At 42.8% G+C, this 22,969-nt stretch overlaps 1 protein-coding gene across 3 annotated transcripts in view; it reads left to right on the forward strand.

Annotated features, from left to right (window-relative positions):
- The window catches only part of LOC115134976 (protein MTSS 2-like), a 117,131-nt gene that overhangs the window by 71,010 nt on the left and 23,152 nt on the right, over nucleotides 1-22,969 (forward strand). For all 3 annotated transcript variants that reach the window (XM_029669117.2, XM_029669152.2, XM_029669142.2), the window contains exons 5-6: nucleotides 2,498-2,589; nucleotides 2,700-2,774. In XM_029669117.2, coding sequence (XP_029524977.1) covers nucleotides 2,498-2,589; nucleotides 2,700-2,774 — 167 coding nt within the window. The remainder of the gene's footprint in view (nucleotides 1-2,497; nucleotides 2,590-2,699; nucleotides 2,775-22,969) is intronic.

Raw genomic sequence — 22,969 nt, forward strand, 5'->3', positions numbered from 1 at the left:
CGGGCTTACCTTCACCGAGGAGGCCCCAGCTGTGTTCGACGTCCATGGCGAGAGACATATCTCTGGCTAGTTTGTAGGACCGAGAGCAGGAACTTCGACCAAGTCATCCAGGACAGGAGCATCCTATTAACTCCATTCTTCAAGGAAGGGAGGGATCCCTGCAGAGGCACGGTGGTGACACTTCCATCAGGCCAGAGCGGCGTCTGGCTACTGGGGTAGAAGAGAAAGGAAAAAGTAGGCGGGCGTAAATTCCCAGTAACTTGTGTAAGTTCGCTACTTTTTTGCTAAGAGTAGCTACTTCGCCCCTATAGTCCTCTGAAAGCAAACAGTTGCTACATTGAAAGTTCAGGCTTTCCACATTGTCCCTGAATAAAGCAAAATGAACACAACTCCTGCAGCGTTGAAAATGTTTGTTAGCATCCTCCGTTTGAGGCTATAGGCTAGCTAGCCTAGCTAAGCTAGCTGGGCTTCCTTGTCTCTCAACTTAGCCATGTAATTCTCTCTTGGACATCTAAAATGTCAGGCGAATAAAGCACTTCCTCTGGCAACTGAGTTAGGAAGGACGCCTGTATCTTTGTAGTAACTGGGTGTATTGATGCATACCATCCAGTGTAATTAACTTCACTGTGCTCAGAGATATTTAATGCCTGCTTTTTATTTATGTGTACTTTTTATATATTTTTTTATCTACCAATGGATGCCCTTCTTTGCGAGGCATTGGGAAAAACTCCCTGGTCTTTGTGGTTGAATCTGTGTTAGAAATTCACTGCTCAACTGAAGGGCTTTACATGTGTGGGGTACAGAGATGAGGTAGTCATTCAAAAGTTATGTTAAACACTATTGCAGATTTTTACTCCTGAACTTATTTAGGCTTGCCATAAGAAAGGGGTTCAATACTTATTGACTCAAAACATTTAATAAAAAAACTACACAATTCCGCTTTGAACATATGAAGATAGTGTGTGTGTGTGAGGGCCAGTGACGACATCTCATTTAAATCAATTTTAAACTCTGGCTGTAACACATTAAATTGAAAAAATCAGGGAGTGTGAATACTTTCTGAAGGCACTATATTGGGCATTCCTCCAGAAACCACAGCGCGCTGTCCCTTTCTAGGATTATAACCCTGGCTAACTCTGCAATTAAAGCCCAAGTGGATAACAGCAGGCTCGTCTCATGCTCCCCTTCTATCCTGAACCCAATTTCCCCTACATACTTCAGCCCCAGCAAATCCATTCAGGCTCTGCTTAGGGTCCCTTCTGTTGCTCTCAGTGCACTGATGTGACAGACAAATTAACATTTTTTCCAGCTCTAAATCACCCTGAGAATTGATTGTACTCCAGCCAGTGCTCTCTCGAAGCCTGAGACATGGCTATAATGGTACTTCGGCTGTGGATGGATGAGAGATTGGATTGTTGCTCTGGTACCGTTTGCACGGTACTAAGCCGGGCCAAGCTCTGCTGAGCTGGCCTGGTTACACATTAACCATAGTTGCTGGAACCATGCCCAGAATTGACAATGTGAAAATAAAATATCAGAGCCAGCAGAGTATGGTTCGGGTCAAGATGGTACTGTCAAAAGGGTGTGCCTATACGCTAGCCCAGGCTGCAGCCTACTTTCCCCCTCTTCTGAGCTGCTACTTTAGGATAATTTGCTAGCTTTTCTTTTTCACTCTTCATTTTTATTTTTTATTTTAACAAGGCTCACTACACCTGAAGTGAAAGTTTTGAACACTGTTGCAGATTTAGGTTTTGGTGTAAGTCCTGGCAGTGTCTCGTTCCATATGTTCTTATTTCTCCCTCTAATTTCCATCAGACATGGTTCATTGTCTTTATTTGAATGGATTACACAATGTCAACTCATTGACCGCCCAGCCTCAGTTGAAATTAACAAGGACTGACACCAAAATCCCAATGATCCCATTGACCTTACTGTACATAGGCCCAACCCAGATAGGGGCTCAGCTCTGAATAGGCCGTTAGACAGTAGAGGGAAGGAAAACGAACAGACTTCTGATTTAACCTATAAGATTTATTACTAAGATTTCTTATCGTCATCAGCTTGGCCTAGTTTTCACCCTGTGTGTTGGACGCAGTGATATGAAAGTGTTAACAGTGCCATCTCACAAGTTTAAACACATTGTGTGCTAACCTGTCATGGCTGATCAGCTCAGGCATCATGACATGGAGCTATGTCGGGAATGTGAAGATAGGAGTTCACCGCCTACCTGAGACTATGCTCAGTCTAATTGCTTTGCTTCCCAAGCTATGGTGTTTAATTTTGATGACCTGGTTTATCTAGTTTATGACCACCCGCCTATCAATAACAATTACGTAGACGGATCGGTCATCGACCTGAAAAAAGCTCCGCTTTGTTTCCATTGATAATTCAGAATTTGATGAAGTTGAATCGTATCAACCAGTCTGTAGAAGATTCCAGGTGAACCACTGTATTTTTCACTATAATGTAACGGCTGGTCTATTGGCTTCCACTGTAGGGCACTAACAGATACCCTGATCAACCCCCTGGAGCTGAAGATTGAGGAGTGGAAGAAGGTGGCCAGTCAGTTGGACAAGGACCATGCCAAAGGTAGGAGACCGTACATACACAAATAGGCATACATACATACAATTATGACAAGTCTGAGTTATCCGACTCAGTTCACTGAGACATAATCTCCTCATTGCTTCCCAATGCAGAATACAAGAAGGCCAGAGCAGACATAAAGAAGAAATCCTCAGATACAATCAAGCTGCAGAAGAAGGTTAAGAAAGGTAAGGGTGTCTGTTTCTAACTCTCTAAGTAATGTGTGATGTGACACTCTCTCCCAGATAAGAGAGAACACCCTTGGCAATGTGGCCTAAGTGTTTGGGCGGGGTGGGGGGGGTATTACACCTAAATAGAAAGTATGATTCTCAGCAGTGAGCAGTGGAATAGTCATTACCGAGGTTCAGGTTACCTTAACACAGCTTTGTGAAAGGAGACAATGTGGTTTGTCCACACCCGCAGCTGTTACCGTGCCCCTCTTCGCCAATCCATCTCACCACACCTTCAATGTTCCTCTTCCGTACATGGTATCGTTTCAGCCAGGTTATGGTTGTGTTGCTCTAGCTGAGGTCTCCGTAGTGAGAGGCTGTAAAGTTAAATACATTTTTCCCAGATGTAAAATTCTACGACAATAACAACAATCTTACCTGGTTAGTTAGTTCATTCCTCAAGTGTTGCTCTACAAGACCACACCATGACAACTGAGAAAGTTATTGGTATCGCAAAGCAGTACTAGCATATGAATATATGGATACCCAGGGCTCCAGACTGCGACCATTTATTCACATTTTATTAACCGTGTGACTTGGCTGTGCGAGTAAAGTTTGTATTGTTTGCATAGATACGAGCTGCACATTCTACAAGCTAATCTCACTCCAAACTTCAAAATATTTTTGGCTACTAAAACCATGATTTGGTCAAACTGTATTCTGGGGCCTTAGTGTCAAAAAGTGATGAAACTGTTACGTAGTGTATTAAAGCATCACATTTTGTAGTGCTTCTCTTTGTAATGTATTAATTGATATTAGAAGAGGTGCCCAAAACTGGCACGCACTCATTTTGCTTTTTACATTCTCCAATATGGCCGCCGATACTGAATCCGATTTTGGAATGGTGATATTACTGTTGAATTTGTTGCCATATACAATACAAATCTTGTGTATTTGTGACTAATGGACCAGTATTTATCAATGTACCATTATATTCCATAAGTAAACCTGCATAAAGTAGCAAAAATGGCCTTACAACACCAAACATCTACATGTAAACCATTCAAAAACATGTTTTTAACTACTACATGAATCACCTTAACAAATGGATTTTGAAAGGTTAAAAATATGTTATCAAGCTTAAAAAAATTTAAAATGGCAAAAGACCCTAGATGTTAGTGCCTTCAAAAAGTATTCATACCACTTGACTTATTCCACATTTTGTTGTGTTAAGGCCTGAATTCAAAATTGATTAAATTGATCCATCCTCAGTTTTCTCCTATCATAGCCATTAAACTCTGACTGTTTTAAAGTCACCATTGGCCTCATGGTGAAATCCCAGAGCGGTTTCCTTCCTCTCCGGCAACTGATTTTGGAAGGATGCCTGTATCTTTGTATTGTCTTGATACACCATCCAAAGTGTAAATAATTACTTCACCAAACTCAAAGGGATACTCAATTTCTGCTTTTTTTTGCCAATCTACCAGTAGAAACCATTTTTTACGAGGCGTTGGAAAACCTCCCTGGTCTTTGTGATTGAATCTGTGTTTGAAATTCACTGCTCAACTGAAGGACCTTACAGATATGTGTGGTGTACAGAGATGAGGTAGTCATTCAAAAATCATGTTTAACACTATTGCATACAGAGTGAGTCCATACCACTTGTGGGACTTGCTAAGCACATTTTTACTCCTGAACTTATTTAGGCTTTCCATAAGAAAGGTGTTGAAGACTTATTGACTCTTTCAACGTTTCAAAAAAGATTACACTTTGATTACATTTTTAATGCAGGCTGTAACACAACAACATGTGAGGGTGTGAATAGTTTCTGAAGGCGCGCACGGTACATTATCTTAGCTAATTTATTGAGAACATTGGTAATTTACAGAATTACTTTTAACTGGAGATGGTCATTCTAATATAGGTTTTTACAATATGCTACAACAAATTCTAGAACATTGTTCTTGAATTTGACAGACTAACGATTTTTGTCTATTGAACAAAGAACTAGAGATTTTGGGCTGTGTTGAAACATTAGTCTTTGGCACCCTGGCACTGTAAATGCTTAACCTGAGCACCAGTTGAAAAAGCTTTGCTTCAAGTCCTTAGGAAACTGTGCAATGTTTTTTTATGTATTGTTTCATACATTGTTAGCCCAGAAAACCTTAAGTGTTATTACATACAGCCGGGAAGAACTATTGGATGTCAGCACTTAGCAGCACTACGACTTTTCCAAAGCGATGCATACAAGGCCCTCCCCCGCCCTTCTTTTGGCAAATCTGACTGTGGATTGATGGCAGCATTTGCGCAAAACTGAAAGCACGTACCACCGCATTCATGGCAAGGCGACCGGAAACATGGCTGAATACTAACTGTGTAGTTATTCCCTCCGCAAGGCAATCAAACAAGCAATGTGTCAGTATAGAGACAAAGTGGAGATGCAATTCAACGGCTCAAACACAAGACATTTGTGGCAGGGTCTACAGACAATCACGGATTACGAAAAGAAAACCAGCCCTGTCGTGGACATCGACATCTTGCTCCCAGATTGTGTTGGCTGCCGCCACTTGATCTTGGAGGTTCTGAAGAATGTCTCCAGCACCCCTCTATCTGTGCGTATAAACTTTGATGGTCTGTCACACACACATGATCCATGGGGTCTGAAGTGACCTTCTCCAGTAAGAACAGTCCTCTGTCAAATTTCTTGCAGCACAGACATTCCTCTTCTGTTGGCGTGGCTGTACAGAACCCGCATGCATAGGTGCTCACTACCAGTCGGCGTCTGACTGTGGCTCCCCAGGTTCAGGAGCGGCGGTTGTAGCGGCCGCTGCTTGCTGGTCTCACAATTCTTATTCTCACTGTCTCAACTCTTCTTCAGTGTATACTCTTCTTGGAAAAAGCAGCCACTGTAATTATTTAGTAATCTCAGACAGACATTGCACAGTAACATAGCTCCCGTGACCCTGTAAAAACTAGTACCGCCAGCGTTTTGAAAAGCCTAACTTTGAGGGGTGGAACACAATTGGACAAGGAAGTAGGGCTCCCGTCAGGCTGTAGTCTTTACAAAGCCGTGGAAAATGAGTCAACCCAGATAGCCTGTAATGTCATGGCAGATAGAGCCATTAGACTTGTCTTAACGATGTTCCTAATGAACAAGGGCAATCATATCTACTCGCTGCTAGCGTGATGGTGCAATCGGCAAAACACACATGCCACAATAATTGCTACAAAACATGACTCGGTTCATTTTTAGATTGGACAGCAGGTTCAATCAACCGATGGCGACATCGGTTTAATTCTGCACAAATATTTAAAATACCGCTATGGTGCATAATTATGTCTGAAATACCTCACTCACAATTTGGGAGACTTGATTTGATTATTAGGATCCCCATTAGCCGATGGCAATGGCGACAGCTTGTGTTACTGGGGTCCGAAACATAATGAAAAAGACAGACAAAAGACTTTACCATTTACATTTCAAAAACATTAACGTGTGAGCGTGCATCAGTTACACATAAATGTCAGTACATACACTGTAAATATACTTTTTGTTTTCTTTTTTCTATTGTTATTGACTGTTTTGTTTTACTCCATGTGTAACTCTGTGTTGTTGTATGTGTTGAACTGCTGTGCTTTATCTTGGCCAGGTTGCAGTTGCAAATGAGAACTTGTTCTCAACTTTTCTACCTGGTTAAATAAAGTTGAAATAAAATAAGTAAATACACACAACCAGTAGGTCACATGGTGTTGCTTTATTAGGTTTATTTGGTTTGCTGTTCACTTGCTCTATATGAGATCGAAGGGAGTTCTATACACTCATGGCTCTGTATAATACTGTATGTTTCTTTGAATTTGTTCTGGACCTGGTGACTGTGAAAAGACCCCTGGTGGCATGTCTGGTAGGTAAATGTGTGTGTGTCAGTACTGTGTCAGTTGACTACGCAAACAATTTGGAATTTCCAAGAAATGAATGTTTCTTATAAAAACAAGAAGTAATGTGGTCTTTACTCAACTTAGCTAAGCGAGACTGGCATGCATAGTATTAATATTAGCCATCTGATGACAATAAAGAGAAAGTTGTGCGCTCTGTTCTGGACCAGCTGCAGCCTAACTAGGTCTGTCTTTGCAACACTTGACCATATGACTGGACAATAATCAAGATAAGATAAAAGGAGAGCCTGCAGGACTTGCTTTGTGTAGTATCAAAAAAAAACTTTGGTAGTGGAATGACTTTGGCTTCCCTCCAGGCCTGAGGACAAAGCCTTTCCTCTTGGCAAAGATTAAAGATATGACAGGAGTGGCTATAAAGTCAGCTACCATCCTCAGTAGCTTTCCATCTAAGTTGTCAATGCCAGGTGTCATTATTGATCAATAACAATTATTTTTCCACCTCTCCCACACTAACAAAATTACAACTTAATGTTTTTCTTTCATTATTTAAATGTTTTATGCATGAGTACAATGGCTCACTGTTCGTTGTTGGCATTTCTTGCCTAAATTTGCCAATTAAGTAATCGTTAAAATAATTGGCAACATCAAATGGTTTTGTGATGAATCAGCCATCTGATTTGATGAAAAGATGGAGGTGAATTTTTCTTTCTGCCCATAATTTAATTTCAAGTGCTCTGTTTTTCCATCATTCTTTCCATCATTGAACTTGGCTTCATATACAGTTTTTTCTTTTTGTTGAGTTTAGTCCCATAAATTCTCAATTTGCAGTAAGACAGCCTGTCAGATGTGCAGCCAGACTTATTAGCCACACTTCCAACCATAAAATGTTTCAATTCCTCAGTAATCCATGGAGCCTTAATAATTTTAAGTTGGTTTCTTAACAGGTGAATGCTTATCAATAATTGGAAGAAGCAATTTCATAAATTCATTTAGGCTTGGGGATAGAAGCTGTTCAGGAGCCTGTTGGTGTCAAACTTGATGTACCGCTTGCTGTGTTGAATCTGAGACAAGTCTATGGCTTGGGTAGAAGGGAGCTCAGCCACAGTTAATCACAGGGCTGTCCGCACCACCCTCTGTAGTGCCATGCGATCCAGGGCTGAGCTGTTGCCATACCAGGCAGTGTTGCAGCCAGTCCTAGTGGTACAGCTGTATTATTTTTTTAGGATGTAGGGGCCCATGCCAAACCTTTTCAACCTCCTGAGGGGGAAGAGGCGCTATCACACCTCCACGACTGTGTGTGGGGACCATTTTAAATGATTTGGAAAACAAGGAACTTGAAGCTCTCGTCCTGCTCCACTGCAGCTCCACTTGTAACCAAAAGGTTGCAAAATCGAATGCCGAGCTGACAAGGTAAAAATCTGTCGTTCTGCCCCTGAACAAGGCAGTTAACCCACTGTTCCCAGGCCGTCATTGAAAATAATATTTTTTTCTTATCAGGGACAGAATGACAGATTTTTACCTTGTCAGCTCATGGATTTGATCTTGCAACCTTTCCAGTCCAACGCTCTAACCACTAGGCTACCTGCTGTCTAAATGGATGGAGGTTCTGTGCCTTACTCTTAGATCATCATCTCCCAAGGGAGTTTGACTGTGTTACCTATTTCCCTCGTTACAAAACAGCAAAAGCACCTAGCATCACACTCTGACTGTCTTTCTCACTTGTCTGCTTCTCTAGCTTTGTCCTGTAGACAGGGGTGATCTGGATAGCATTGTGGTCAGAGTTGGAGATCGGTGGTTTAATACGGGTGGTGTAGGAGTCTGATGTTGACATAGCACTTGCCCAAAATATTCCTCATCCTGGTGTTGCCTTCAACGATTTGGCAGAAGCCTGGCAAGCACTCAAGGCTACACTGGTTGAGGTCTCCTAGTATTATGACTGGTGTGTCTGGGTGTTTTTGCTGGCAAGCATGGTTGAGGTCTCCCAGTATCATGCTTGCCAGCAAAAACACCCAGATGCACCAGTCATAATACTGGGAGACCTCAACCAGTGTAGCATTGAGTGCTTGCCAGCTCCCTGTTCATACTGACGTTGAGGGAGTGGTTGTTGTCCCAACACCACACTGACCACCTCCCTGTGGCTGAAGTATCATCGCCGATGATCAGTCGTTGTTGCGTCGTCAGCAAACTTGATGTTGGAGTCGTATTTTGCCAATCAGTCGTGGGTGAACAGGGAGTACAGGAGGGAGACTAAGCACACACCCCTGTAGGGTCCCTGTGTTAAGGGTCAGTGTGGTATAGGGGATGTTGCCTATCCTCACCACCTCGGGTCGGCCCGTCAGGAAGTCCAGGATCCAGTTACATAGGGAGGGGTTCAGTCCCAGGGTCCTAAGCTTTGTGACGAGCTTGGAGAGGAAAATATTGTTTAATGTTGATATGTAGTCAATGAACAGCATTATCACAGGTATTCTTCTTATCTAGTTGGTTGAGGGCAGTGTGGACTGCAATTGAGATTGTGTCGTCTCATGAATCTGTTGGGGCGGTATGCAAATTGAATTGGGTCTGGGATATTCAAGTTGATGTGGCATAACCAGCCTTTCAAAGAACTTCATGATTACAGATGTGAGTGCTACAGGGCGGTAGTCATTGTGGCAGGAAGCCTTAGTGTTCATGGGAACAGGAATGATGGTGGTCAGTTTAAGACATGGAGATTACAGACTGGGACAAGGAGTGGTTGAAAATAACTAAATATGCCTGCCATCTGTTCTGCGCATGCTCTGATTACACTATACCGTCTGGCCCCGTTGCCTCTTGCACCCAACTTCCGTGTTTCTCTACACAGTGGAATGTTGGAAACCCATTCCCAGTGTCATTTTATTTTCAAAAGCTTGCACTCCGAAAAGCCCAGCTCTGCCTCCCAAATGGCACCCCATTCCCTATGTAGTGCACTACGGCTCTGGTCAAAAGTAGTGCACTTCTGTATATGTGACCGACCACAGTGATTCAGTCTTATGTAGCAAAATTTGAAATGGTGTTTTTTACATTGGAAAAAAGCAGAGACACAGCTACAAAATGGTATATCATACACTGAATTTTTGAGTAACAATGGGAAAGTAATTCTGCTTTCCCATTGTTGTAATCTCAATTTTGAGAAAATGGCCTTTGAATGTTTTGGTACCTACTGGACAGCTCTTCTTTGTCTACACCCAATTCAGCATTGTTCACCCTCTTAACCTGTTGCTTCTACTCGGGACGCTTGCGTCCCAACTAGAGCTCTGGAAATGCAAATGCGCTACGCTAAATGCTAATAGTATTAGTTAAAACTCAAAAGTTCATTAAAATACACATGCAGGGTATCGAATTAAAGCTACACTCGTTGTGAATCCAGGCAACAAGTCAGATTTTTAAAATGCTTTTCGGTGAAAGCATGAGAAGCTATTATCTGATAGCATGCAACACCCCCAAAAGACCCACAGGGGACGTAAACAAAATAATTAGCATTTCGGCGTTACACAAACCGCACAATAAAATAGAAAACATTCATTACCTTTCACCATCTTCTTTGTTGGCACTCCTAGATGTCCCATAAACACTATTTGGGTCTTTATTTCGATTAAATCGGTCCATATAAAGCCTAGATATTGTTATATGTAGACTGTGTGATAAACGAAAAAAACATTGTTTCAAAACGTAACGTCATTTTTTAAAATTCAAAAGTCGACGATAAACTTTCACAAAACACTTGAAATACGTTTGTAATGCAACTTTAGGTATTAGTAAACGTTAATAAGCGATAAAATTCATCAGGAGGCGATGTAAAGATCATTAGCTGTCCGTCTGGAAAAATGTCCGGCTAGAAACTCAACTTGAAAATATCCGGTCCTAGACCGGATTAGATACGGTGTCCTGTATGTGTTTGACCAAGAAAAAACTCGAAGGGAAATGACAAGACTCTAGACACCCTGTGGAAGCTGTAGGTACTGCAACCTCAGTCAATTAATTGTGGTTCACGTTTATCAATGGGTTCAAGTAGCGCATGGATATATTTTCCCCATTTTCAGTGATCAGTTTTTCCTGTGCTTTTCGATGTAAATGCCGTTCTGGTAAAGCCACAGCAGTGATTTAACCAGTTTTTTAAACGTCTGAGTGTTTTCTATCCACACAGACTAAGCAAATGCATATACTATATTCCTGGCATGAGTAGCAGGGCGCTGAAATGTTGCGCGATTTTTAACAGAATGTTCAAAAAAGTAGAGGGTCGACTGAAGAGGTTAAGCAAGCCTCACCCATCTCTTTAAGGATTCACATGTGCTTAACAGTGAGTATTGTAGTAAGACTAAAAGTAGTAGCCTACAATAAGGAAAAATTCCAGGTAAACAAAGTGTCTAGATAAAAAAATATGTTGCAAATATTAGATGACGCTTATCCAGACACACTTGTCTAAATTGATGGGTCATGTGAAAGAAATGCTATAAGCCCCAGCTACATCTTGTTAACTTCTCTAGGGTAGGGGGCAGCATTTGGAATTTTGGATGAAAGGCATGCCCAAATTAAACTGCCTTCTTCTCAGGCCCAGAAGATAGGATATGCATATAATTAGTAGATTTGGATAGAAAACACTAAAGTTTCCAAAACTGTTAAAATAATGTCTGTGAGTATAACAGAACTGATTTGGCAGGTAAAAACCTGAGAAATCCATTCAGGAAGTAGGAATGTTTTTTGTTTGTAGTTTTCTATTCAATGCCATTTCAGTATCCATTGACTTAGGACTCAAATTGCAGTTCATATGCCTTCCACTAGATGTCAACAGTCTTTAGAAATTGTTTCAGGCTTGTATTCTGAAAACTGAGGGAGTAAGAGCAGTTGGAATGAGTGGACCCTGCCGGGTCAGAGCTTTTTCATGCGCGCGACCAAGAGAGTGCCTTGTTTATCTTTTTATATTGACGACGTTATTGTCCGGTTGAAATATTATTGATTATTTAGGCTAAAAACAACCTGAAGATTGAATATAAACATTGTTTGACATGTTTCTATGAATTTTACGGATACAATTTGGATTCTTTGTCTGCTTGTTGTGACTGTGTTTGAGCCTGTGGATTACTGAAGAAAACGCGCAAACAAAATGGACGTTTTTGGATATAAAGAGACTTTATCAAACAAAAGGAACATTTATTGAATAAATTAATGTCTTCTGAGTGCAGTCATATTAAGATCATCAAAAGTAATTGATTAATTTTATCTCTGTTTCTGACTTGTGTAACTCTTCTACTGGTTACTGTTTGTAATGATTTGTCTGCTGGGCTATGTTCTCAAATAATTGTAAGGTATGCTTTCGCCGTAAAGCATTTTTTAAATCTGACACCGTGGTTGGATTCACAAGAAGTTCATCTTTAAACCTATGTAAAATAGTTGTATCCTTTCTGAATTTTTATCATTAGTATTTCTGTATTTGAATTTGGGGCTCTGCAATCTCACTGGATGTTGGTCAGGTGGGACGCTAGCGTCCCACATACCCTAGAGGGGTTAAGTGGATGGGTCTCTACAGAAGGTGTAAACAGTACAGCGAAATGGTTATTTGCATAGTAGAAATATCAGAAAGATAGTGTCAATATAAATAAAATATACAGTATGTACAAGAACAATATCAGTGCTAGATGGGGAAGTTATATGCATATAATCAGAGGCAATGTGGGTGAGCAGCGGCATAAAAAAAATTGTGTGTTAGGAGAGAGTCATTTGAATAAAGGCACTGCAGACAATGCTGATGACTGGTCCATCCAAACCACGCATGAACATGGGTAATCTGTATTCGGAGAGCCTGTTTCTGTCCTGCCCTTGACTTTGGTGCGATGTCCATAGCCTCTTTTTCGCAAAACTTCCTGATGATCTCAAGAAGATTGCGTTTTTCTAGCTGTGTCCATTCCAGGTGGTGCTTTTACAGGCAGACCATCTATGGGAGAAATGATGTCAGCGTTGTGCAGCAGCTGAAACCTGGTCCTGAGTCTGAACGCTCCTTGGCGACAACAGCTCCAGAGCATCAGTTGTTAAACAGGAAATAACAAACAAAAAATTAAGACATTACAACGTTGCACAACATCAATTCACCTCCCAAATTTAGATAAGAAGAATAACCTTGTACAATGAAAATGATATTCAGCTGAAGTGCTGGTACTGCTTGAACTGTGGCAGCAGTCTGAAGTACGGAGTCAGGTGTTGTTGCCAGCCATAGCTTTCCACCAGCACCGAACTATCCTCCACAAGCAATCTCAGTGCCAATCATGTTGGAGGTCAATTAAATAATCAAAACGTGTTGTTCTGCTTTTCTTACCAAGTGTTGTCATCGATTCCTTGTAGAGACACCACACTGATACTGCTTTTGTCACATGGGATGGCGGCAGCTTTCCACCAAGTGTTTGTGTCCTGGGTGGCGTCCTGGTAATACTATTGCACTATCCTCTGCGTAGTTGTTGAAGTTCACCACTTGCTGCAAGTCCTCATACTTCAGTTGTAACCTGTGTTTGCTTGGGCCAGCTCTCTTTTTATTTAACTAGGCAAGTAAGTTAAAAACAAATTCTTATTCGCAATGACGGCCTACCCCGGCCAAACCTGGATGAGGCTGGGCCAATTGTGCGCCGCCCTATGGAACTCCCAATCACAGTCGGATGTAATGCAGCCTGGATTTGAACCAGGGACTGCAGTGACCCTTCTAGACCGCTGCGCCACTCAGTAGCCCCCCCCCCCCTTTTGATGGGAGGCATTAGACCATTTTTCTTGTTTGACTGGTGGAGGAGAGTCGGGCGTGTTCTACTGATGCTGAAATTCCAGATACAAATATTTTAGCATTTATTATACAATACATAGCCGTAATCACTGTCAGATCGTCAGCTAGCTAACAGAAAGCTTTCACTTGGTCTTTTGTTTAGACATAGCTACAGTGCCTTGCGAAAGTATTCGGCCCCCTTGAACTTTGCGACCTTTTGCCACATTTCAGGCTTCAAACATAAAGATATAAAACTGTATTTTTTTTGTGAAGAATCAACAACAAGTGGGACACAATCATGAAGTGGAACGACATTTATTGGATATTTCAAACTTTTTTAACAAATCAAAAACTGAAAAATTGGGCGTGCAAAATTATTCAGCCCCTTTACTTTCAGTGCCGCAAACTCTCTCCAGAAGTTCAGTGAGGATCTCTGAATGATCCAATGTTGACCTAAATGACGAATGATGATAAATACAATCCACCTGTGTGTAATCAAGTCTCCGTATAAATGCACCTGCACTGTGATAGTCTCAGAGGTCCGTTAAAAGCGCAGAGAGCATCATGAAGAACAAGGAACACACCAGGCAGGTCCGAGATACTGTTGTGAAGAAGTTTAAAGCCGGATTTGGATACAAAAAGATTTCCCAAGCTTTAAACATCCCAAGGAGCACTGTGCAAGCGATAATATTGAAATGGAAGGAGTATCAGACCACTGCAAATCTACCAAGACCTGGTCGTCCCTCTAAACTTTCAGCTCATACAAGGAGAAGACTGAACAGAGATGCAGCCAAGAGGCCCATGATCACTCTGGATGAACTGCAGAGATCTACAGCTGAGGTGGGAGAGACTGTCCATAGGACAACAATCAGTCGTATATTGCACAAATCTGGCCTTTATGGAAGAGTGGCAAGAAGAAAGCCATTTCTTAAAGATATCCATAAAAAGTGTCGTTTAAAGTTTGCCACAAGCCACCTGGGAGACACACCAAACATGTGGAAGAAGGTGCTCTGGTCAGATGAAACCAAAATTGAACTTTTTGGCAACAATGCAAAACGTTATGTTTGGCGTAAAAGCAACACAGCTCATCACCCTGAACACACCATCCCCACTGTCAAACATGGTGGTGGCAGCATCATGGTTTGGGCCTGCTTTTCTTCAGCAGGGACAGGGAAGATGGTTAAAATTGAATGGAAGATGGATGGAGCCAAATACAGGACCATTCTGGAAGAAAACCTGATGGAGTCTGCAAAAGACCTGAGACTGGGACGGAGAGTTGTCTTCCAACCAGACAATGATCCAAAACATAAAGCAAAATCTACAATGGAATGGTTCAAAAATAAACATATCCAGGTGTTAGAATGGCCAAGTCAAAGTCCAGACCTGAATCCAATCGAGAATCTGTGGAAAGAACTGAAAACTGCTGTTCACAAATGCTCTCCATCCAACCTCACTGAGCTCGAGCTGTTTTGCAAGGAGGAATGGGAAAAAATGTCAGTCTCTCGATGTGCAAAACTGATAGAGACATACCCCAAGCGACTTACAGCTGTAATCGCAGCAAAAGGTGGCGCTACAAAGTATTAACTTAGGGGGCTGAATAATTTTGCACACCCAATTTTTCAGTTTTTGATTTGTTAAAAAAGTTTGAAATATCCAACAAATGTCGTTCCACTTCATGATTGTGTCCCACTTGTTGTTGATTCTTCACAAAAAAATACAGTTTTAGATCTTTATGTTTGAAGCCTGAAATGTGGCAAAAGGTCGCAAAGTTCAAGGGGGCCGAATACTTTCGCAAGGCACTGTAACTAGCAAAACAATGAACCATAATCTCAATCCATAGAGTACGAGCAATACAAACAAATGGTCATAGCTAGCTATAGTTAACCAAACAGGTTCAATGTTAGTTAGCTAGCTAACATTAGGCTATAACTAGCAATGCGAAATGGCATTCTGAGAACATTACTACACACAGATCATAAACATAATGTTAGCTAGCGAGCCAGCCATCTAACCTCAGCTAGCTAACTAACAGTTAGCTTTAACTTGCAATGAAAACAACTTTCTGACTAAATTAGAAACGTATAATATCTGTAGCTGGACTCTTACCAGTATACATGGATGAATGCTTCACGGCAGACTGCAAACACTTTCAATTAAATAAGACTTCCTCTGTCTCCATTTTGTTTGTACAGGTTGCTTTGCCCGTTGTCAAGTCATTCTGGTTCATATTGTGTGCAATGCCATAAGAATCATCTTAAGCTTTTGCCCCCACCCAAACTCTGACCATTTTCTCACTCTAGAAGAGCTGGTTAGGCTGTTTTCATGTTATCCAGTAACTGTGCTCCTGGCAACAATTTAATTATGCTTTTTTGCCGATGTTTACTGACACCGGCCATATTCAACTGGTGTTGAGCGTTTGTAAATTCATAAGTTATTCTGCGCTCTGGTACACTCAGACGAGAGTGCTCTGAAACAGTTGTTGCAGTGCCATTCTATTGAAATGGATTTTGTTAAGTTTTACTATGCGATACATTTAAAAAAAAGCAATGTTCGACAGGATTACCTACACATACTGACCAGCTCAAATAGACAGAGGCGTGCTATATGGCAGACCAATCCAAACTCATCCGTGCTTCTACACCTGCATTGCTTGCTGTACGAAGGGCTATATAAATCAATTTGATTTGATTTCTCGGGATGACCAGCCCACTCATTATCTCAGCCAATGATGACTAGCGGGAAGGTTGCTCGTTTTCTGTGGCTTCATAGGCTCGTAATTTAACAATGTTATTCATATTCACAGATGGCATACAAGTTTAAGTCACATGAAAGTTCACATGTTCAAGAAGGCATTTCTGCAAAAAAATGCATTTTGATTTTTAAAAAATAGTAAAAAAGTTTACATTGAAACGGCTCTCCTATGAAGTAGTGACCCGTGACATATGCCTAGTTTCCTGAAACGGGTCACATATAGGGAATAGGGGGCAGTTTGGGACGCAGACCAGGTATCTGCATCCGAAAGCCGTTTCTTATTTGAACAAAAGAGAAACAGGAGGAGAGATTCAGAATACTTTGTGTTTTGGATGGCGTGGCTGGAAAGTGGAGAGAGGAAGAGGTATTTTTTTCCCTTCCCTCTCTCAGAAGGCGCCGTCATATGATTGCCAAATCTCTCCTCACCTGACAACTGGTTGGCCCGAAGGTCCTTTTTAAAGTCTTAAATCAGATCAGAACCTGGATTTCTTCTGTGTTTGGCTAATAAGTGCTATCCTGCCTCCCTCGTGTTCATTATGCACCAAATGGAATAAAACAGATTTAAACGTGGAAGTGACTTACCTGGACTTGCCCAAAAAGAAAGGCACATTTTCACTTTCCGTTGTGAAACAGAAACGTATCAATGTTTTCTGCTCTATGCCCCAATGAACATGACCTAGCCGTTTGCGCTGCTCTGTTGGAGCTACGAAGTACAGAGAGGGTGTCGGGGACGTTAGGCGTGTGTTTCATTTTATAGCTGGAGGACTACTGATATCTCCAGGAGTGATAAGTATCATTTGTTGTCTATCTGTTGTCTAGTACTGTCTTTATGCTAGCTAGGGCCATCTACTTTGTGTGGCCTGTCTTCCCAGTAGCCTACTACTTGGTGTGTGAACTGCTGACTGCTCATCATTTGCAGATAGTTGTTGACACATCAACCAGGATCAAGGAGCAGGGCAATTTGTGACTTGTTTTGGTAATCAGTCGCTGTATTGGAGGTCGAGTGATTTCTCTACTCCAGGCAATTAGTACAGGGAGGTGTGCTCTCAACCTCTGCTAGGCAATTAGTGTTAATATTTCAGTATGGCCTGGTTTCTCAGCTGCAGCTGTAAGTGGCGGACGTGTCAGTGGAGGGCTCGTCGGCAAAACTAAGACCGTCACCGAAACAAAGACGATTCTGCAGAGTTATTTGAGGTAGGAAAGAGAGGAAGGCTCCCCACCACTCTCTCAATTGAGTATCTTACCTAGTTATTTGGCAAATGTGTGTTTTCTATACCTGTTTCGCCCTTCTCCCTGTAGGCTTTACAAACGCTCCCCACCCGTTAGCGGCAACCCTTCAAATTTAGTGTACCCTGCACGCACAACCCCTGTGGGATTATGGGTCTTTGGCAGCGTTTGGAACTGCTGATCTGCGGTAAATAAGGCTGAGTTTCTCAGCCTGTGTTTCCCTTCAGTCCCTTGACATTTTGGCCCTGACGGAGACATTGATCTCCCCAGAGAACACTGCTGCTCTCTCTTCATCTGGCTACATTTTCTCTCATAGTCCAAGGGCATCTGGTGGTTGTGATGGTGGCACAGGGTTCCTCATTTCTCCAAACTGGAGATTTTCTATTATCTCCCTTTCTCACCTGTCCATCTGCTCATTTGAATTCCATGCCCAGTGGGTCATGCGCAGTCACAATTCTCATCTCTATCTCTATCCTTCTCCTGATTCTGCCTATTTAACCCTACTCTCCTGTCTTTCCGCATCATATGACTCGCATTGTCACCTTTCCTCCAGCGGGCTCAGCCCTCCCCTCCTGCTCGGTGACTCTTTGCGAGCTTAAAGAACAGGGCTGCGGGGTAGCTAAGCGAAAATGGAGGAAAATTAAACTTCCGGAGGACCTATCGTCCTTTCACTCCCACCGCTCTACCTTCTCTTCCACTGTATCTGCTACTAAAGCCACTTTCTCTCACTCTAAATTTCAAGCTTCTGCCTCTAGCCCTAGGAAACTCTTCTCCCTCCTTAATCCTCCACCCCCTCTCCTCTCTCTCTGCGGATTATTTTGTCAACCACTTTGAAAAGAAGGTTGACATCCGCTCCTCATTCTCTCAGCCTATTGAGTCCACTAGTCTCACTCACACAGAACTACCCTACTCCTTGACCTTTTTTTTTTTCTCCAGAAGAAATTCTGCGACTCAACCCCATCCCATCCTCCACCCTTCTCCAGACCATCTCTGGAGACCTCCCATTCCTCACTTCCCTTATCAACTCATCCCAGACCATTGGCTGTGTCCCCTCGGACTTCAAAATGGCCCGAGTCGCTCCGCTCCCCAAGAAACCAACACTCTGCGGATTTGACGTCAAAAACTATAAACCTGTATCCCTTTCTTTTCTTCCCTAAACACTTAAGAGTGCTGCCTCAGAACAATCTTCTTGACCCTAACCAGTTAGTCTTCAAGAGTTCACTCAACCATGACTGCTCTATTCTGTATTACAGAGGCTCTCTGCGCTGCCAAAGTTGAGTCTTTCTCCTCTCTTCTCATCCTCCTAGACCCATCCACTGCCTTTGATACCGTGAACCTTCAGGCCCTCCTCTCCACCCTCTCGGGGCTGTGCACACTCTTGGATTGCATCCTACCCGGTAGGCCGCTCCATATAAGGTGCCGTGGAGAGGATCTGTCTACACCACATATTCTCGCTAGAGGTGTCACCCAGGGCTCGGTTCTAGGCACCAAGTCACTCATCTCCATCATATCCTATCATTGCATGTGGATGACACTCAACCTTTTCTCCTTCCCCCTTCTGACATCCAGGTGGTGACATGCATCTCTCCATGTCTGGCAGATGTCTCAGCTTGAATGCTGGTCAACCATCTCAAGCTCAACCTTGACAAGACAGAGCTGCTCTTCCTCCTAGGGAAGGCCTGCCCGCTCAAAGACCTCTCCATCACGGTTTTGAGAGTGCAAAGAACCTTGGATTCACGCTGGACAACACCCTGTCATTCAGGGCAACTTCAAAGCAGTGACTCGCTCCTGCAGGTTCATGCTCTACAACATCTGTATAGTACGACTCTACCTCACACAGGAAGCGGTGCAGGTCCTAATCCAGGCACTTGTCATCTCCGGTCTGGACTACTGCAACTTGCTGTTGGCTGGGCTCCCTGCTTGTGCCATCAAATCCCTGCAACTAATCCAGAATACTGCAGCCCGTTTTCAACCGTAGTAAATTCTCCCATGTCACCCCGCTCCTCCGGATACTCCACTGGCTTTCAGTCAAAGCTCGCATCCACTACAAGACCATGGGGCTTGCCTACAGAGCAGCAAGAGGAACTGCCCCGACCCTACCTTCAGGCTATGCTCAAACCCTACACTCCAACTCAAGCACTCCGTTCTGCCATCTCTGGTCTCTTGGCCCTCCAACCCCAGCTCCCATTCAGCCCAGTCCAAGCTCTCCTCTGTTCTGACACCCTGGTGGAACCAGCTTCCCCCTGAATTTAGGACCACAGATTTGCAACCCATCTTCCCGAAAGCACCTGAAACCCTATCTCCTTTTTAGAGTATCCTAAATAATCCCTTCTCACCTCAATCCCTCTCCCCACTTTCTAGCTCTGACTTTGCTGAAAGCTACTTTATTGAGGAAAAGTGTACTTACTATGCCTGTGATATGTGGTTGTCCACCGAGCCATCTTAAGATGAATGCACTAACTGTAATTTGTTCTGAATAAGAGCATCTGCAAAATGACTCAAATGTAAAATGGAGGTGTCTTTTATTCCGTTAACTCTCAAAAACATATCTGATCTGACCTTGCACCTTCACCCTTGCCTATTTTACCAGTCTATCTGTGAAAATTTCAGTGACGACAACCAAGATTTAGAAAGAAGTGTGTGTTTTGGAAACGTTAGATCCAGCGCATTTGCGTTTTTATATTTGGAACCCATTTTCTTGGTCTTTGAGAGGATTATTGGAGGGTGTGGGGCTTGTGAGCTGTCTGCTTTGGGTACTATAGCACATAATAGGAAATCAGGGATCATGATGGTGGTCAAAGTTGTGCACTATATAGGGACTTAGGATCCCTCTTTCCAACAGCTTTTGTATTTCTTTCTGAGCCCAGTTAAACATGTGATAATGAATTCAGTTAGCCTAGTGTGTGTGTGTGTGTGTGTGTGTGTGTGTGTTATGTAATTGGTAAGTGCGTGCATGCATGCATAAGGAAGGTATGTTTTGAGGTGCATGTGTCAGAGAGCGAGAGCCCCCTTCCCTTTCTTCCTGACAGCCAATTGTATGTGGACTCTGTTGTCATAGCAGCTGGACACAAATGAGTAGGCAGTCATGCGCCCTCTAGAGTCTCTTTATAGACCCCTGCATACCACACACACATCCGTTTTGCTGCTCGCCATTGGCCTTCACTCCGGTTCATCTCCTGCTCTCGACAGGCCTGCAGCATGCATCTTCCCAGAGAGCACACTGACACAACAGTTGAAGAGGAGAGGAGTGGTATCTTATGTAGTATCCTCTTACATAGGTGCTCCACCCCTATTGGTGTTGGGGCATGGACTCTACAAGGTGTTGAACGTGTTCCACAGGCATGTTGGTCAATGTTGACTCCAATGCTTCCCACAGTTGTGTCAAGTTGGCTGGATGTCTTTTGGGTGGTGGACCAGACTTGAATCACACTGTAAACTGTTGAGTGTGAAAAACCCAGCAGCGTTGCAGTTTTTGACTAGAACTGGTGCACCTAGCAACTACTACCATACTCCATTCAAATGGCACTTAAATATTTTGTCTTAGCCCATTCACCCTCTGAATGGCCCACATGCACAATCCATGTCTCCATTGTCTCCAGGCTTACAAATCCTTATTTAACCTGTCTCCTCCCCTTCATCTACACTGATTTGAAGTGGATTTAACAAGTGACATCAATAAGGGATCATTGCTTTCACTTGGTAGGTCTGTCATGGAAAGTGCAGGTGTTCTCAATGTGTTGTATGCTCAGTGTATAGAAAACACAGGATATTCAAAACAAAGTGATTTTCAAGGTTATACTGCTTTCTTGTGGCAAAAGTATGCAATAGCAGGTACTATGCTTTGGCTATCTCAAGCTATGTATTTTTAGTTTCTCAATCACGGTCTGAATTTCTCTTCAAAGGTTTTGGGATAAATAGCAGACACCTCTGACCAGCAATTAGAATGGGATACTAAGAGGAAAGTTGATCTCAAAATATTTGTACATTATTCATTAAATTGATAGATTATACAATGGGTGGGCCTGGTTAAAACCGCATTCCAGCTGGTGTCTATTCCACAAGTTACCACTGGCTAAAGCGATGATGTTGAAATGCCTGTTTACTCTGTCCCATCTCACTGCACAGTCCACTGTCTCATCAGCCCAGCCAGACAATTCATAAACTTGATATCCACCGATCAAGACATAGGAGATGATTATGGACTACAGGAAAAGGAGGACCGAGCACGCCCCCATTCTCATCGACGGGGCTGTAGTGGAGCAGGTTGAGAGCTTCAAGTTTCTTGGTGTCCACATCAACAAACTGTCATGGTCCAAGCACACCAAGACAGTTGTGAAGAATGCACAATAGAACCTATTCCCCATCAGGAGACTGAAAAGATTTGGCAAAGTTCTCAAAGTTCTACAGCGGCACCATCGAGAGCATGGTTGCAGCACTGCCTGGTATGGCAACTGCTCGGCCTCCGACCGCAAGGCACTACAGTATGCACTACAGAGAGTAGTGCTTACGGCCCAGTACTTCACTGGGGCCAAGCTTCCTACCATCCAGGACCTCTACCAGGCGGTGTCAGAGGATGCCCCTACAAATTGTCACTCCAGGCACTCTAGTCATAGACTGTTCTTTCTGCTACCACACAGCAAGTGGTACAGGAGTTCCAAGTCTAGGTCCAAGAGGCTCCTGAACAGCTAATCAATTGGCAACCCAGACTATTTGCATTGCCCCCCTCTTTTAAACTGCTGCTATTCTGTTTATAATCTATGCATAGTCACTTTAACTCAACCTACTGTACATGTACATATCATCTCAACTAACCGGTGCCGGCTGACTCTACCAGTACCAGTAAATAAAATGTGATTTAATTTGAAAAAGCATCTAGACATGATCTCCCTTTTTTTAGACTAGCAGTTGGTTTTCAATAGCAGAGACTTGTATAAACCTTGCTGTCTGTCTCCGTTTCAATACAGAATTATATCTCCAGCTGTTCCATAGTAATGAAAGTGTAGGAGTCTGAACGAGACAGGCAGGCAGCTTTTCTCTGCCAGTCGAAATCCTGAATAGGCCACATTTTTATGGATACCATGTCAAACGGAAAACGAAATGCTGCTAGTTTGGAGTCTTTCCAGCTTCAGTTTGAAGTGATTGTGTTAACTGTGTTGTTGGCTAGTTCCTCTGAACAACAGTGTCCTGACCAGAGAGCACATTTTCTATGCCAGGTGAAATCGCGCATCATTAGCTCATTGTTAAATGTCACTAGAAAACAGTTTAAACTAATGCAAATGCAGCTACTATGCCGTTATTCTGGCTGCACTGTTTGACATGACCGTAAATTAGCCGTAGTTGGCTAGCTAGCAAGCGATGAGAACGTTGCCTAACAGAATGGCAGTAGAACATTTAGAACGAACGACTGAGTCGCGTCCATAGATACAGAACAAAAAGACTGAAAGACTGGGTCGTGTCCATAGATACAGAACAAAAAGACTGAAAGACTGGGTCGTGTCCATAGATACAGAACAAAAAGACTGAAAGACTGGGTCGTGTCCATAGATACAGAACAAAAAGACTGGGTCGCGTCTCTGGAAACGGA

This window comes from Oncorhynchus nerka, linkage group LG2, assembly GCF_034236695.1.
Source record: "Oncorhynchus nerka isolate Pitt River linkage group LG2, Oner_Uvic_2.0, whole genome shotgun sequence".
NCBI classification, from domain to species: Eukaryota; Metazoa; Chordata; class Actinopteri; order Salmoniformes; family Salmonidae; genus Oncorhynchus; species Oncorhynchus nerka.